The sequence below is a fragment of the Hyperoodon ampullatus genome (genome assembly GCF_949752795.1).
Source record: "Hyperoodon ampullatus genome assembly, chromosome: 2".
Taxonomy (NCBI): domain Eukaryota; kingdom Metazoa; phylum Chordata; class Mammalia; order Artiodactyla; family Ziphiidae; genus Hyperoodon; species Hyperoodon ampullatus.
This window is the reverse complement of record NC_136915.1, coordinates 14,894,179-14,910,155: the sequence shown is the minus strand read 5'-3', so window position 1 is coordinate 14,910,155 and position 15,977 is coordinate 14,894,179. Positions and strand designations below refer to the sequence as shown.

General features: G+C 52.6%; 1 protein-coding gene across 1 annotated transcript in view; it reads right to left on the bottom strand.

Moving 5' to 3' along the window:
- Positions 1–225: 225 nt before the first annotated feature.
- The window catches only part of IGSF21 (immunoglobin superfamily member 21), a gene marked incomplete at both ends in the record, with an annotated part of 248,978 nt that continues 233,226 nt past the window's right edge, over positions 226–15,977 (bottom strand). The window contains 6 exons of the mRNA XM_079696469.1: positions 226–299; positions 997–1,035; positions 1,454–1,646; positions 2,058–2,143; positions 11,389–11,863; positions 14,462–14,577. Of these exons, the coding sequence (XP_079552595.1) occupies positions 226–299; positions 997–1,035; positions 1,454–1,646; positions 2,058–2,143; positions 11,389–11,863; positions 14,462–14,577 (983 nt within the window). The remainder of the gene's footprint in view (positions 300–996; positions 1,036–1,453; positions 1,647–2,057; positions 2,144–11,388; positions 11,864–14,461; positions 14,578–15,977) is intronic.

Genomic DNA, 15,977 nt, shown 5'->3' with positions numbered 1-15,977 from the left:
GAGGCTGCATGTCCGGAGGTGCCCAGTTGCTGCTATAGACCAGGAAGAATACAGAGCCACAGACCGAGGTGGGGAAAAATGTTCGTTTTAATTAAACTGACCAAAGAAGCCAAGACATGGAGAGAAAGAGACTAAGAACAAGACTGGAAATAGTTTAGAAAAGAAATGAAAACCAATTGCAGAGATGTCAGTGCCAGATGGAATGGAGGGGGCAGGGCTGAGCCTTCACGTCAGCTCCAGGACCACTGTCAGGGCGAGCACCAAGGTGAGCCGGATGCCAGCAGGGCCAGACGTGGAACCTGTGCGGGGAGCAGCGTCAGGGCCTGTGACCCCCCCGCTTTGCGTTCTGGGGGGCACGGGTGTGTGTGGAGCCTGGGGACCGCAGAGCTTTGAAGGGCCCCGGCCAAGAGTCTGGACTTCAGTGTTAGGATGGGCTGGTTTCAAATCCTAGCTCTGCTTTCTGTCCTACCTGATTGTGCGTGATCTCTTCCCTGTCCCAGGCCTGCTGGGTGGAGGTCAGGCTGCCTGGTGGCCATCAGGACACTGCGGTGGGGACTAAGAGTGGGGGCCCTCCATCATGAACTGTGAGATTGGCTCACTGTGGGAAAAGGAGGGCTGGCAGGCCTGGGGGGAGTGTCTGTGTCCCATGGGGTGGTGCCCAGCTTGGGGGCAGCTGAGGGAGGGCAGTATAAAGGGCCCCACCATCCTATGAAGTGGTCAAGGGCCCCGGATCACTACCCCATGGTCAACGCTAGACACATCTTCTTGGGATCATGGCAGCTGAGCTCTCTGAGAGATACTTGGTCCCTAGAAATCCCTGCCAGCTGCTTAGGGATGCTTAATTGCTTTAGTGCCCACTCCTGACCTTTGACCCAGACTCTGCCCAACTAGAGGTCAATTATGTGCCTACGGCATGAGGGAGGGGCAAGGTCATACAAAGGGGCCGTTTGGGGGACCAGAGCTTTTAAGCTAGAAGCTCTGAGAGTGGAGACTTACCATTGGAGTCCTCCGTTCCTTTTGGGATATTTGGGTTTTCTGTTGGGAAGAACAAAAAGAGAACTAGAGCGTGGATGGCATTTGGAACTTGGCAAAGGAGGCCCCTCATCCAGCACCCGCTGTGTGGTGTCATGTGCACCCTCTCAGGGCAGCCACACAGCCTCTGCGGGCTAGGCGGTATCAGCCCCATTCTACAGATGGAAAAACTGAGGGAGGGGAAACAGTTTGTCCAGCATTGCCCAGCTGCTAAGTGGTGGATCTGGGATTTGAACCCAGGGTTCTCTAGCTCCAAAGCTGTTATGGTTTTAACCACTGAACTGTAGTGCTTCCCTGTGAGGCACCCTCTCAGGGCAAATTTACGGGACTTGGGCCCCTATTGCTCCCTCCTCCTTGGGAAAGCTCCAACCAGGGGCCTCCCTGGGTAGCCCTCCCGATCCACTAGTTGGGCACAGCATACCAAACACGATGAGCCGGGTGTGTGTGTCGGTGGAGCCCAGAGGGTTCTGGGCCGTGCAGCGGTACATGGAGCCGTTGAGCTCAGCGGGAACCCGCTCCAGCACCAGCTCCTTCCCGTCAAACTCAGCGCTGCCATCTAGGAGGCGGCTTCCGACCCGCGTCCATGTGAACATGGGCTCTGGGAAGACTTCGTTCTGTTGGCCAGAGCAGGAGAGAGGCGGGTCACAGGAGGAACCATTCTGCCAGAGCAGGAAGGGGCCAGAGGCATGGCCTGGCCAGGGTGGGTATTAATACATTTTCATCTGATGGGTTGGGACTGGCTGCCCAGACCCCAGGAAGGAAAGGACTCTAGGGCTGGAAGGAATGTCAAGATCCATGTGCCATGTCTGCTCTAAGTTGTAGGTGGGCGAGCAAATCCATGCGTGCACCCCATGCCATTCCTCGTGGAAGCCAATTCTGCCGTTACACAGATTGGGAGACTGAGACCAGCTGGCTGGGCTGGAGGTCAAGGGGAGGGTCTCAGAGCATGCTGCCAGGGATGCTAGTGCCCCTTTGGTGCCTGACGACCTCCCGCCACCCTTGCAGATGCTCAGAGAGAGGCTGACCTGAAATCCATGGACCAGAATCCTCACTGTGTCCCCGACCCGGGCTCTGCTGGGCGTCATCATGATTTTGGGTCCTTTGGGGGCAACTACAGGGAGAGGAAGGCCAGGTCAGAGAGGTGTGTGTGTGTGTGGGGAGAGGAGACTAAGCAAAGAAAACAGGCGCTGGGGGAACGGAAGAGAACGTTCCCATCCGGATCATTCATTCATGCCTGCGTTCATTCATACACGTTTCCCGAGCCCTGGCTGGGACCTGGGGATTTAATGGTGTACAGAGCACAGTCCCTGTCCTTGTGGGGTTCACTCTCAGTGGGGTCAAAAGACAAGCACAAACCGGTGTAACAAGAGGTCAGATCGGAGAAGCCCAGGGGACAGTGGAGTCAGGGATACCCAAGGGAGGTGCCAACTGGGAGACGACTCAGCTGCTAACAGGGAGAAACCTGCTCCAGCACCCAGTACTGCTCAAAACACCCACACTCCTACCTGCACTAAACCCTTGTGAGGTGCGCTCCTGCCATTATCATCCCCATTGTATAGCTGAGTTAACTGAGGCTCAGAGAGGGGAAGTAACTTGTCAAAGTTCACACAGTGAAGAACTGGGATGAAATTTCTGGTCTCATTACCCCTGCTCCAGAGAGCCTTCTACCAGGTTAATATGCCCAGTGGGGTTTTTCTGGAATCTCTGGGTTGGAGGTGAGTGGAAGGTGGAAAAAGGCGGGGGGAACCATCTCCCTCCTTGGGCCTGGCCTGTGTCCCCCCTGCCTCTCTTCCCCACCTGCTTGTATCACTTCTTTCAACTGAACTTGGGAGACAAGATGCCCAAGGGTGCTGCCCTCCTATGAACCACAGCATATCGGGGATGGAAGAGCCACTGGGATCACTGAGTCCATCCTCTCAGGTTTCAGATTGGGAAACTGAGGCCCAGGGGTAATGAAGAGGCTTATCCAAGGTCACCCACAGAGCCAGTTTCTCCTGTCCTATGACTTTCGCGCCAGGCTTCTTTCTGCCAGATCCATTCATCACTCATTCATTCATTTAACAAGTAATTATTGAGTCAACTGTGCGGCAGGCTTTGGGGCAGGGCTGGGGACGCAGTGGTGACGGAGACACAGGCCTGCCGACACAGAGCTTACACTTTAGTTGGGGAGACGTTTGATACACAAATAAGTACATGAATAAGAAACTACTGGAGAGCCATGGCACTGTGTGGAGAATTGGACAAGTGGGGAGTGAGGGTCTGAGTGTCTCTTCCAACAAGCTGACATTTCAGCTGAGATGAAGCTCCTGAAAAGGGTTCCAGGTGGAGGGAACAGCATGGCATGGCGCTGAGGTGGAAGGTCAGGGGTGATGGGGGTGGGGACTGGGCCAGACCCCACAGAGCTTCCTGGGCCAGGGAGAAGCGATAGGGTTTCGATCAGAGTGCCATGCTCTGTGCCACTCTCCTTGGACATCTTCCAGGGGTGGCAGCAGGAGAAAAGCTTTGTCCCCAGGCCCCGGGGCTGGCCTGGGTTCTCCTCATCTGCCCCACCTGCTCCCCGAGCCTCTCCTTCCCACTCAGAGCTCTCAGAGCAGAAATCAGAGCAGCTGGCAGATGTGGGTGATCTCCTAGGCACTGCCAACCAATTTCATTCATGAAACCAAAGGACTATTAATTAAACCACGAGCAAGACACTTGAAGGGCCGTGTGGGGCGGAGGGAGGCATCAGCAGGAAAAGCCGGGCCTGTGAGAGGGGAGGGAATGGCAGGGAAGGTGCGGGAGGCTTCCGCTGCTGCATCCACCCACATAAGAAAGGAGTCTAGTCTATGTGCCCCTGGACCAGTCACTTCCCCTGGCTTTCCCCAAACACAGGGTGGGAACAGCCAAGGCAATCCTTGGCCACCCACCACACTGGGTTGTTAGGAGTATCGGGAGATGGTGGGTTTAGGAGCTAACATTTATCCAGAGCATCCTAAGTGCCTCGCACTCTGTGACGCGCTTTATGCACGACCTCATTTACACTTCCAACCTCTTGAGATTGTCCCCATAAGGCAAGGAAGGCTTGGGGAAGTCAAGTAACTTTCTCGTCTTTTTAATGAACATTCAAGTGCTGTCAAGGTCCCTTTGCAGGTGAGAAGCGCTGCATAGGGTGGTCTGGCCCTGCGTCATTCTGTCTCCTCTTCTTGTCCTGCTGGGATGGCACTGTTCTGCTGCAGCCAGCAGGGGGCGTGGAAGGGCATCCCTGTCCCGGAGAAGCGTGAGCAGGAGAACCAGGGCGGACAACTTCCTCTCCGAGGTCAGATTCCTAACTGCCTCGGCTTCTAAAGGCCCCGCCCACCCCCTTCAGGCCATGCCTGGGCCTCCTGGCCCCAAGGCGGGGGAAGTCACATTTATCAGGTGCCTGACATGTGTTAGACCTCATTCTAGGACTGTCTCACCCATCTTGGTGCTTATGAGGCAGGTTGCCATGAAACCCATTTTGCAGGCCGTAAAACTGGCTCCCAGGAGGGCAGTGGTTTGCCCGAGGTCACACAGCAAAGAAGTGGCGGGGGCGGGACCTGAAGTTACATAGGTCTTTAAAGCGAAGCTTGGAACCCAGGGGTGGAGGAGGGGGAAAGCTGGATGCCTTCGTCCACGTGGGCAGCCAGACCCCTCCCCTGCTGCCCTGAGCTGCCAGGTCCAGAGGCTCCTGTGTGGAGCTGACCCCGAGAGGCAGAGGGTGGGTAGGCAAGGGGTCTGCTTTGCCCTCACTCTTCCAAGCTCGATCCTGGCAGCTGCCGACTGGCAAGAGCCTTGGTGGCAGGTGGCCCCTCTGACTCCTGCCCTCACTGCTGCATCAAGACGCTTCTGGAAGCCGGGCCAGCTGCTGTCACCCGCACGTTCCACCACATGCTGACACCCATTGGCAGCTCCTGGCGGTCAAGTCCTGGCCCCTCTCTCCTGCCCCTAGAACACACCACTGAAGGTACCTGAAGGAAGGTTCTCAGCCCCTGGGACTTCCCTCCCCTCAACCCCTGGACTTATGGAAAGAGTGGGAGTCAGGAGACCCAGGATTGAGGCCTGTCTTCTACTCTCCAGTTACGGGACTTGGATGAGTCAATTCAACTTGTTGGGCCTCAATTTTCTCACCTGTAAATGGGGAGAATAGACCGCTATCCTACTATTTGAGGAGTTGCTGTGAAAATGACAATGGGGGAGAGATATGAGATGGAAATGTGAAATGTGAAGTGGTGTGCATCTGTTCAGGGGCGTACAAAAAATCCTGATTATATAACTGCTCTCTTTACTCTGCTTAGCATTTTGCTGCAAGGAGAGCCTTGTGAAATCTCACGGAAAGCTCCTCTAGGCGCCCCACCACAGGAATTCTAGGTGTTCACTGAGACAACCACTCACCCACTCATCCACCCACGCATCCGTGCATCCATGCATCCATCCATGCATCCATTCAGTCATCCAACCAAGCATTCATTCTAGCCATCCATCCATCACTCTATCATATTATTCATCCCTCCATCATATCATTCATCCATCCATCCAAGCATTTGTTCTATCCATTCATCTATCATTCCATCATATTATTCATCCCTCCACCATAACATCCATCCATCCATTTATCCATCCATATACCTACCCATAAACCTACTAATCCACTCACGCACCCATTCATTCGCCTACTCTAACCATCTAGTTCTTTATGCCTAACCTGTGTCGATGACTCTGCAGGGCAATGTTGGGGATACAATAATGAATAACAATAGTAGCTTATATTTACCGAGTACTTACCCTGCCACTATGCTAAGCACTTTGTAGGCACGCCTTGTATAATCTTCACAACAACCCAGAAAAGTATTCACTAATTGACTATTAGGGAAATGTTTATTAAGTCATATGTTACAGATTGTGCTGAGCCCTGTACCATGTGAACAAGTCAGGTGCCCATGTGCAACTTAAATTCTAGTGGAAGATCCAGGCAATAAGAAAATATATCATATACTTGCAGGTGGAGATAAACACAATGCCAGAAAGCAAAGCAAAGTAAGGAATTGATGGGGCCAGAAGGAGGAGGCTGACATAGGGTGTTCAAGGAGGGAGGCTTTGAGTAGAAGATTTGAGCAGAGATCTGATGAAGGAGGGATTGAGAATACCTGGGGTAAGATTAATCTAGGCAGAAAGGAAGGACAGTGCAAAGTCACAGAGGTGGGTCTGAGCTGGGCATATTCAAGGAAGAGTGAGGAGAACCCTGTGGCTGGAGCAGATGGAACAGAGACGAGTGTGAAAGATGAGCACCGCGGGGATGTAATTTTAGATGTGATGGCGGTCTAGGGGATTATTTTGTTTTGTTTTGACTTTCTTATATTTTTAAATTGTGAGGAAACTCACATAAGGGGAATGCACTGTTCTTAAGAACACAATCTGACAAATCTTCATACATGTGAACATCTATGTAACCACGATCCCAACCAAATTCGAGAACATTCCTATCCCTCCAAAGGTACCCTGAGGCCTTCTTCCAGTCAATTTCCACCCTCCATAGGTAAATACTGTTCCACTTTCTCTCCTCAGAGGTTTGTTTGTTTCATGTTCTAGGAGTTCATATAAATGGAATCGTGCAGTTTGTACTCTTCAGCCTGACTACTCTCCCTCAGCACCATGTTTCTGAGCTTCGTCCATCTTGTTGGTGTATTAGGAGTTCATTCAACTGTATTGATGAGAAGTGGTTCATTATATGAATATATCACAGGTTCATCCATTTTCCTAGTTACGGACATATGGGGTTTTTTTTACAGTTGTTGTTGTTATGCGTAAAGCTGCTGTGAACATTCAGGTCTTTGTGGACGTATGTTTTCATTTCTCTTGGGTAAATACTTAGGAGTGAAATTGCTGGGTCATAGAGTAGGGAGGGGTATTTGTATCTTTGTAAGAAACTACTAGTTTTCCAAAGCAGTAGTACCGTTTTATACTCCCAGCCCTGTATGAGGGTTCTTGTCGTTCTACGACCTTGCCAACATTTGGTGTTGTCCGTCTTTCCCATGTTAGGCATTTTAGTGGTTGTGAAATGGTATCTCACTGAGGTTTTAGTCTTCATTTCCCTAATGATGTTATATATCTTTTTATATGCTGATTAGCCATTTGTATATCCTCTCTTTAAAATCTGATTTATCATTATTGATCTGCAGTAGTTCCTTATATATTCTGGGTACAAAACCCTCATCATATATCTGTACTGAGAGTATTTTCTCTCAGTTTGTAGTTTGCTTTTCCATTTCACCACATTTCACTTTCTTAAAAGTATCTTCTTAGGAACAGAAGATTTGGATTTTGATTAAGTCCAATTCACCAATTTTCAAATTTGCATTTAGTGCTTTTTGTGACTCTTTAAGGAATCCTTGCCTACCTCAGTGTCACAAAGATATATTCCTGTATTTTGCTCTAGAAGTTTTATGATGCTGGGTTTTACATTGAGGTCTGTGATTCATCTCAGGTTAATTCTTGTATGTGTGTGTGTGTGTGTGTGTGTGTGTGTGGTAGAGGTCAGGTTCATTTCCTCCTTAAGTGTATCACAAAGATATATTCCTGTGTTTTGCTCTAGAAGTTTTATGATGCTGGGTTTTACATTGAGGTCTGTGATTCATCTCAGGTTAATTCTTGTGTGTGTGTGTGTGTGTTCGTGTGGTAGAGGTCAGGTTCATTTCCTCCTTAAGTGTATCCAGTAGTTCCGGGGCCATGTATTAGGAAGCATTCTCTTTTCCCATCGAACAGCCTAGGGACCTTTATCAAAAATCAACTGACTATATGTGGGTCTATTTCTGGGCTCTTTTTTTGTTCTATCAATCTGTCTACCATTGGAGGGTTTTGGGTGCGTGTGTATGTGGATTTATATTTTAGATCAGTCAGAGTGGAGAACAGAAATGCACATAAGTGGAAGCAGAAAGGCCAGTTTGGGGGCTACTGTAATAATCCAGTGTGAACTGCTGATGCTTAGATTGGGTGGTCGGAGAGGAAACCATGAGACAGGGTAGATGTGGGATATATTCTGAGGTTGAGCTGCCAGGGCTTAAGGATGGCTTGGCTGTTGGGTAGGAGAAAAGAGGGGTAAAGTGGGTGACTCCAAGGGTTCTGCCTTGATCAATGGGAAGAATGTAGTTGCTATCTACTGAGATGGGCTCTAGGACCACCAGGCGTCTGTCTTCTTAGGGGCAGTGGCATCTGAGCTGGGGAGGGCATCCCTGGCAGTGGGAACAGAAGAAGCAAAGGGTCATCACAGGGAGGCATGCCCCAACCCTTGTTGGCCTAACTTTTAAAGTCCTGACCAGATGACTGGATTTTGTGCCCTGGGGTCATCTCATGCAGCCCTCTGTCTCACCCCTATGGCCAGAGTACAGGGTGCCTTGATTGTGTGAAGTGCAAGCACTCACTCGGGACCCCTCTGGTTCACACCACTCTCCACCGGCTATGCCCACTGGCTCCATGGGTCCTCACCACAGCCCCACCGGATGGGCAGTAGAGCTCAGTGGTTAGGAGCATGGGCTCTGGGGTCAGACCTGGCTGGGTGACCTGAGGAGAGTTGCTCTAAGCTTGGGTTCCCTTACTTATAAAATGCGGATAATGATGGCATCTCTCAGCTGCCTGATAGGGTCACTGCAAGGAGATCTTGGAGAAAAGCATCTTGCATAGAGCCTGGCTTCCAGTGCATGCTCCAAACATTTATGAGGTTACTATTATTCCCCCACTCAACAGGTCAGAGAATAAGGCTCAGAGACCTAAGAGGCTTGAGATCTCAGCAACTGACAGCAGCTAGGGTAAGACAGGAAGCCAGCTGGGGGTCTCTTCACTCACCCACCCAATTTGGCCCCTTCACCTGGGTGGCCCTGCTGTGTCCCCCAGTTCCCCATGGGCACACACATATATGTCATGCCCACTGCCTGTGAGTGGGCCTTCCTCTTGCTCTGATGATGGAGGTTGGGGGTGCACACCAAGGTGGCTCCGGTCAAGGGAACCATCTGGAATCTGGGACAGGGCAGGCAAGTGCTTTACTATGGCTTGGGATAGGGGGTGGGAAGGGGGTGGAACAAGCCAGGGGCAGCACCCCGTCCATCACTGGGAGATGTGAACTGCAAGCTCACCTTTCCAGCTGCTCGGAAGTCCTTGTCTGGTCTCGTCTTTCTCATTCTCTGTGGGGGTGGGACAGGGAACCCTCCCATGAGAAGTCGAGCCCGGGGCAAGAGAGGCTGGGGGCGGCTTTCACGGGCAAGGCATCCCGTTGAAGGGTCGAGGCTGCTCCGCCTCCCAGCCTGGAAGCAGACTGTATCTTGGGGACAGGGAGGTTCAAATGCAAGAAGGAACTCTGGGAAGGATGGAGGGTCCAGAGAAACTGGAGGCGGGAGTTCTGGCAAGGTGGGAAGGCTGAGATAGGGGTCTGGGCAGGCTCTGCGTGGGGGTCATCCCAGCGCCTGGCACAGGGCCTGGCCATAAGGGGTGCTTGTGAAGTTTCTATGGCATGATGAGCAAATGGTACTCAGGGGGCAGGCACCATGACAACAGATGCCCTGAGGCAGCACAGTGAGTGGAGGCTAAGGGCAAGACACTGGGGCCACACTGCTTGCCTTTGAACCCTCCCCCACTTACCTTGGGCAAATTACTTAACCTCCCTGCGCCTCAGTTGCCTCGTCTGTGATATGGGATACTAATAACGCTGACCTCATTGAGTGACCATGAGGATTACCAATTGGGTAACTGGGTTACTAATTGTGTTCATGTGAGAAAAGCAACGGTCCAAGGTATATAGTAGGTGTTCAGTAAATGTTAGCCCTTATTATTATTTTCTGTGTGGGCAAGTGGCCTGTTGGAATCAAAGGGCCATTTTAATCAGACTTCAGACAACTAACCCCATAGCCAGCAAGGGTGCCCAGTCCTGGGGCTGGTAAGTTCAGTGGTTGGCATAGGGGAATTGGAGAAGGCACCAACAGACCTGGCTGGAAATCCCAGCTCTGCTACTTATAAGTTGGTGACTCAGAGAAAGGGACCCTACCAAACTGAGCCTCAGTTTTGCTCACCTGTAAAATGGGACTGCATGGTAAACTGCTTGTGAGGAGTGAATGAGAGAATGCTTGCCTGTGTTCCTGGCACAGAGTAGGTGTTATATGTACATGAAATCCTTTTCTTGGTGTTTGGTGCAGAGTTGGTGCTGGGTTTTCTGGTGGACTCGCTAAAAACAGAGACAGTCTTTGGACCCCCCAGCACAGGCTGGGGTCTCAACCCTCGTCAGTCATTGCTATCTGTCCTCGGTCATGAGGGACCTCGGTTAGGGGCTGTGGATGTTTCCATGCAGCTCTTCACCACTGCAGGAGATGGAGGGGACAAGCCCCGGCATCTTGGGCTCTGGGTTGAGCTTCTGGGGACCGAAAACCAAGGTCCAGAGGGCTGTGGGCAAAGAGGGCCAGTACTGGGTCAGTGTGCCCATCTCCCTGCCCCACCCCACCCCAGTCAATATAAATCCTGGCTCTGAGAGCCTCATATTTCTAGTAGAGAAGATTCCACATGTCCTGTCTCCCTGCCTTTACTCAGCTGGGAGGAGATGTACAAGGGGAAGCAAGGATCTGCTCTGGGGACATGCAGAGCTGGTGCTCTGTGGGAAGAGGAGGCAGGTCCCAGATGGGGACTGGGTTCTCAGGCTGAGCTAACCCTGGGTGTCCAGTTTCCTGGTTGAGCCCACATCCCACATCCTTGCAGATGACAGGGTTTCCATTGTACTTAAAAGTGTAAGCAACAGCAGTAACCTCCCGCGTCCCATACATTCCCTGCCCCAAGCTGGCAAAACTACCTTCAGTATTCCTGACCCTAATCCAACAAGCCTCCGACCTGCCACGCTCATGATCCTTACCTAATAACTGTCCCTGCACTCATGGGTCTCTTATTTCAATTGAGAAAACCCCTTTGTCACCTCCTATGTTCCCATCCTTCCCTGGACGTTTCCTGACCTGACTCAGCAACTCTCCCTTGAGTCCCAACTCCTGTGTCTTCTTCACTCACCCAGCAAACTCCCCTGGGACTGTCCCGTTCCATCTTCAATCTTGAAAACCTCCCATGTTTCTAACACTGATCTAGCAAAACTTCCATGACTTCCATATCCTTGATCCTGCTGGAGCAAACTCCCCAGACCTCCCTGTAATTTCCCATGTCCTCCAACACAGCTCAGCAAACCTCCCAGATAGCCTGACGCTGACCTCCGTGCCTAACCCCGACCCCGGCTCGCTCCAACTTCCCATCTCCGTGGTGGCCGGCAGCCCGCCCCATTCCAAGGCTCCCCACCGCCCAGCTCTGCAGGGGCCCTGCAGAGTGGCTTCCATCGAGCCTCACCCAGCGTGACCTCTGCCTGCATGGGCATCGACAGTGCCGGATGCTTGACCTCACAGCTGAAGAGCGCTTCGTTGTCGATCTGCGGGTTGAGTGTCCAGGTGAGCAGGGCGCGCACCTCCACGGTGCCGTCACTGCCTGGCGTACGGCTGTGGCTCAGGAAGTAGACAGGCTCGGAGCTGTGGACCCAGCGGGGGAACTCGCGGCTCACCACCGTCTCGGGGATGTTCTCGGTGGTTGGCTGGAGGAGGATGCTGGGATCCGGGGTCAGGCTGCGGGAGGGGCGCTCTGTGTAGGAATGCCCGCCCCGGCTCTCAGCGTCCAGCAGGGACAGTGACCTCTGCATCTTGGTGTCGTCCAGGTCACGGTGCAGGAGGCTGCGGAAGGGCCTGCTGTCCTGGAGGGGGCCAGAGCTAGCAGCCGGCGGCTCTGACAGGGGCACTGCGTCGATGGGTTCTCCATCTCGTTTGAAATAAACCTGAAATTGCAAGGAGGGTGTGGGAAAAGATCTTGCCCCAATGACATGGACCTCCCAGTGGGCTCTCAGAGGAACTGGCCACAGGAGTCCAATCCTTCAGGAGCCTCCTCCTCCTAGTAGCCTTCCAGATGGACCGCTCTCTGTCCCTCTCCCTCCAGCACCCCAAGCGCTCTGAGTCAGCTCGGTTCAATGGGGACACGCAGGCTCTGGTGGCAGAGGCTGAGCTGGTGAGCCTCTTTGAGCCTCAGTTTCCTTACTGAGAACGCCTACTTCATGAAGGGAATAAGAACACTTACTTTATGAGGCTGTTGGATGCTGAGAAACAATGTGTGGAAAAAGCACCCTGGACACAGCCCTGGCAGCCCCGCTGGGCTCCAAGGGGGTGGTCCGTGCCCACCTGGGGAGAGCAGGTGGGTGAGAGCGAAGGTGGAAGAGCACCAGAGATTAAGTGAGATGTCAGAAGGAGAAGGAAAGGATCTGTGTGTGTGTGTGTGCACATGCTGGAGGTTTTGGAGAGGAAGACAGGAAACAGGTGTGCGTGTGGGAAGGAACTGGGTGCGGAATGAGGCAAAAGGCCACATCTTCTCACTTCCTCCGCCAATAGGGAATTGGAGTTTTGACAGGCGGCATTTCATTTAATTTGCTGTCTTTTTATTTTGGTACATACGCCAGGGGCCTGTGGGGATTGGGTGTATTTTTTTAAATCAATCGATGGGAGACAGGGTGAGAGGAGCCCAGGAAGCAGCTCTGGGGACGCTGGTGCCAGTGGGGAAAGGGAGCCAGAGGACGCGGGGGAGGACCGGGTGGGAGGGGCGAATGAAACGTGGGGTGCGCAGAGTCTGTCAGAGTTTACAGCTCCAGCGAAGAATCTCTTATGCACATAATAGCCTGCTTTGGGGTTTTTCTTTCTTTCTTTCTTTCTTTCTTTCTTTTTTTGAAAAGTGCTTCAAAAGCAGGTTTGTAATTTATGTCAAAGAATTCTTTCAAGTTTTGATATCCCAGGCAAATGTAAGGTGCCTGGAATGTGGGGAGATGAGGACCTTTCAGATATATATATATATATTCTTTTTACATATATATATTTGAATATTGTACTGCTATGTCTTAAATGGCAGGAGCTGGCCAGCTGGGGGAGGAGGGGTCTTCCTGCAGCCCCAGGGCGGTGAGGAGACTTTCTTTGTGCCCTGCAGAAAAGGAGTTTTTCTTTGGGGAAAAAGACCAGCTTGTCTCATTTTCGAGACGGCAGACCTCTTTATGGGCTCCAAAGGGAAATCTTGGGACCACGCTCTTCTTTCACCAATTGCTGGCTTTGGAGCTGCTTTTGGGTCTGTGTCCTCAGGACTGTAAGGTGCAGGTGGAGGGAGATGGGCCTCATCAAAGGTTCATCTCTGCACCCCTGCCTACTGCCCCCCTGTGCCTCTGAGCACCTGCCTGCTGCCCTGTCTTGGTTCTCTCCACTCCTGCCCTGTCCTGGACAGCTGGTCCTGGGGTGGGGCTGGCCCGGTCCCAAGGTCACCCCACTGGACCCTGCCTGTGAGACAGTCAAGGGTCTGGAAGGAGGAGAGCCCCTGCCTCTCCACCTTGAACTCTAATCCCCCTGCCCAAGGCTCCAACCCCGCCCCTAGGGATGTGTGAAACTCCCAAGGTCAAGACTCAAAGTATCATATAAGGTCAAAATTGGCCTTGGGAGCCTGTAGCCCATAGGTTCTCAGTATGGTTCAGGGAACTCTAAGGGTTCCACAGAGGTGCTTCAGGGACCCATTAGGGCAACTTACCCTTCCTTCACTTTTAAATGTTTTCAACATGGGGCTTCTGTGTACTTGAATCAGACCAAACAGGTCCTGCTGCTTCTAAAAATGCTGAAAAACTATCATGTTGCCCACGCCCTAAACCTCCTCAAAGAACCTGAGAAGCAGAGGGCAGGTCTTCCTGCTCAGGGTCATTGGGTGCATGTGACATTAGGGGCTAGGACACAGCCCTCCACGTGCTCTCCCATCCTACCCCCGCCCCTTAGAGCGGCCATGACAATAACTCGTGAGCTGCACTGACAGACCTCAAAGCGCTTAGGGTGGGTCTAATAAGGAGTTGGCCCAAACAGGGATTTCCCCCTCTTCCCCGCTTCCCTCCTCCCCCTTTTCCTCCCTCCTTCCTACCCTCCCCAGTGGACTTGGAGCTGGAGGACATGACCTTGAGTCCCAGCTCTGTCAAGAACACAGTGGCTGACTCTCTCTACAACCCTTGCCTTCTCCGGGCCTCATCTGTCTCCATCCTGTTCAATAACTGGGGTAGGGGTGTGCTTGAGGCTGGGCTCCCCTGGAGACCACCCTCACTGTGCTGTTCAAGGATTTCAGGATCCAGGAGAAGCGGGGCTTCTCAGCACCAGGGGGCTGGGAGCAAGAGAGGCATATGGACGCCTGGGTAGGTCAGATGAGTGGACAGGGTCAAACCAAGACAGACAGGGCAGAGTTAATTTATGCAAGCCGTGGCCTCTATCCTTCATTCTGCAGAGTGACCACTGTGGTGACAGGGGCAGCTGGACGAGCCACGAAGGAGGGGGGCCCGGCAGGGACGAGGAGGGACGACTCCAGGGGTACTCACTGTGGGTGCTGGTTTCCCTCCCGACACGATGCAGACCAGCGTGAAGTTCTGGGCTTGGTAGCGGCTGAAGGGGGCTGGTGTGTCAGCGGCCACCACCTCAATGGAGGTGGGAGGAGCTACCCAAAAGAGAAGCACAGGAAGACCAACGCTTAACTGGAAGGCTCAGGAAGAGTCCACCGATTACCTAGGATGGGCCAGGTCCCACACTGGGCATTGGGGTGGGGGACAAATATTGCACAATTCCAGGGGGTGCCACTGGCAGCAACGACAGTGAGAAGGATGTCCCTACTGGGCCTACAGACGAGGCCCTGCCTCACGGGGCTTACAGCCTGGTGGGGAAGATAACCATGAATCAAGTGACCACAAGGTCAACTGTGCTAAGTGCATCAGATACCAGGAGGTATAACAGGATGTAAAGGGACCCACTCAAGCCTGAGGAAGCGACGCCGTGCTGTGCCTGAGTACGCAAGAGTAGGCAGAGGACAAGTGTGGCAGGTGGAGGGAATAGCATGTGCAAAGGCCCCGTGACAGCTGGCTCAGGGCAGGGGGGATGGAAGGCAGGCTGTGTGGTGGGAGGGCAAGGCGGGGGATGTGGTGCCTGCTGGGGCTGGGGAGATGTGCAGGGCACCGCTGGTGGGTCACCGCCTGCAGTGGTGTGCTGGGGCTGGTTCCTACCAGCTCCTGCGAGCCGATTGTGACATTGCTGGGAATTTTGTGAACCGGTTCTTAAACTGCTGCTAGATCGAAACAGGCCACGGTGGGCACCTTTATGCCATGGAAATCAGCCACCACTGCAAATCAGGGCTTTCTTGTTTGTTTCCTTCCCCTGTCCCCACCCCAGGTCCCCAGAGAGCAGGGTTACCAGCCCACCTCTGGTTGTGAGTTTTTCTTCTTTGTCCTGAGAGCAGGAGGAAGAAGGCTTCAAGCAAAAGCAGAGATATGATCTGAGTTGCATTTTGAAGAGACTGGAAACACAGAATGCTGTTTAAGCCAGAGAGATGGGTCGCTTAGACCGTGATGAGGGCAGAGCGGGAGAAGTAGATGACTTGGAGGGATATTTAGAGCCAAGAGTCTTCCCTCTTTCTTTTTTTTTACCCCCAAAGTTGGCTTATTTTGGTTGGTCCCGCTTCCCACCAGCTCCCCTCTCTGCTCTCCTCACCGCCCACTACTGGCTGGTTTGCCAAAGCTGGTGTCTCCAGGCACCGTGGGTTATTGAGAGGTCAAATGTGGAGCCATCGGGCACTCCTGGGTCCAAGTCCCAGCGAGGTCACCACCACCTCCATGTCTTTGGGCAAGTTATCAAAACTGTGAGCCTCAGTTTCCCGATTTGCTAAGTGGGATTAATCCTTGGCAGACACATTTGAAGGATGAACCAGCTAATCGATATGAAAGGGCTTAGCACGTGCTAGGAATTCACTAGTCTTATATTCTTGAGATTAGTTCCCCAACTGCCTTGTCATCAGCAGGACAGGAGCCAGAACCTTACAACTTTGCTTAGGAAAGGCTGTCAGTTCTG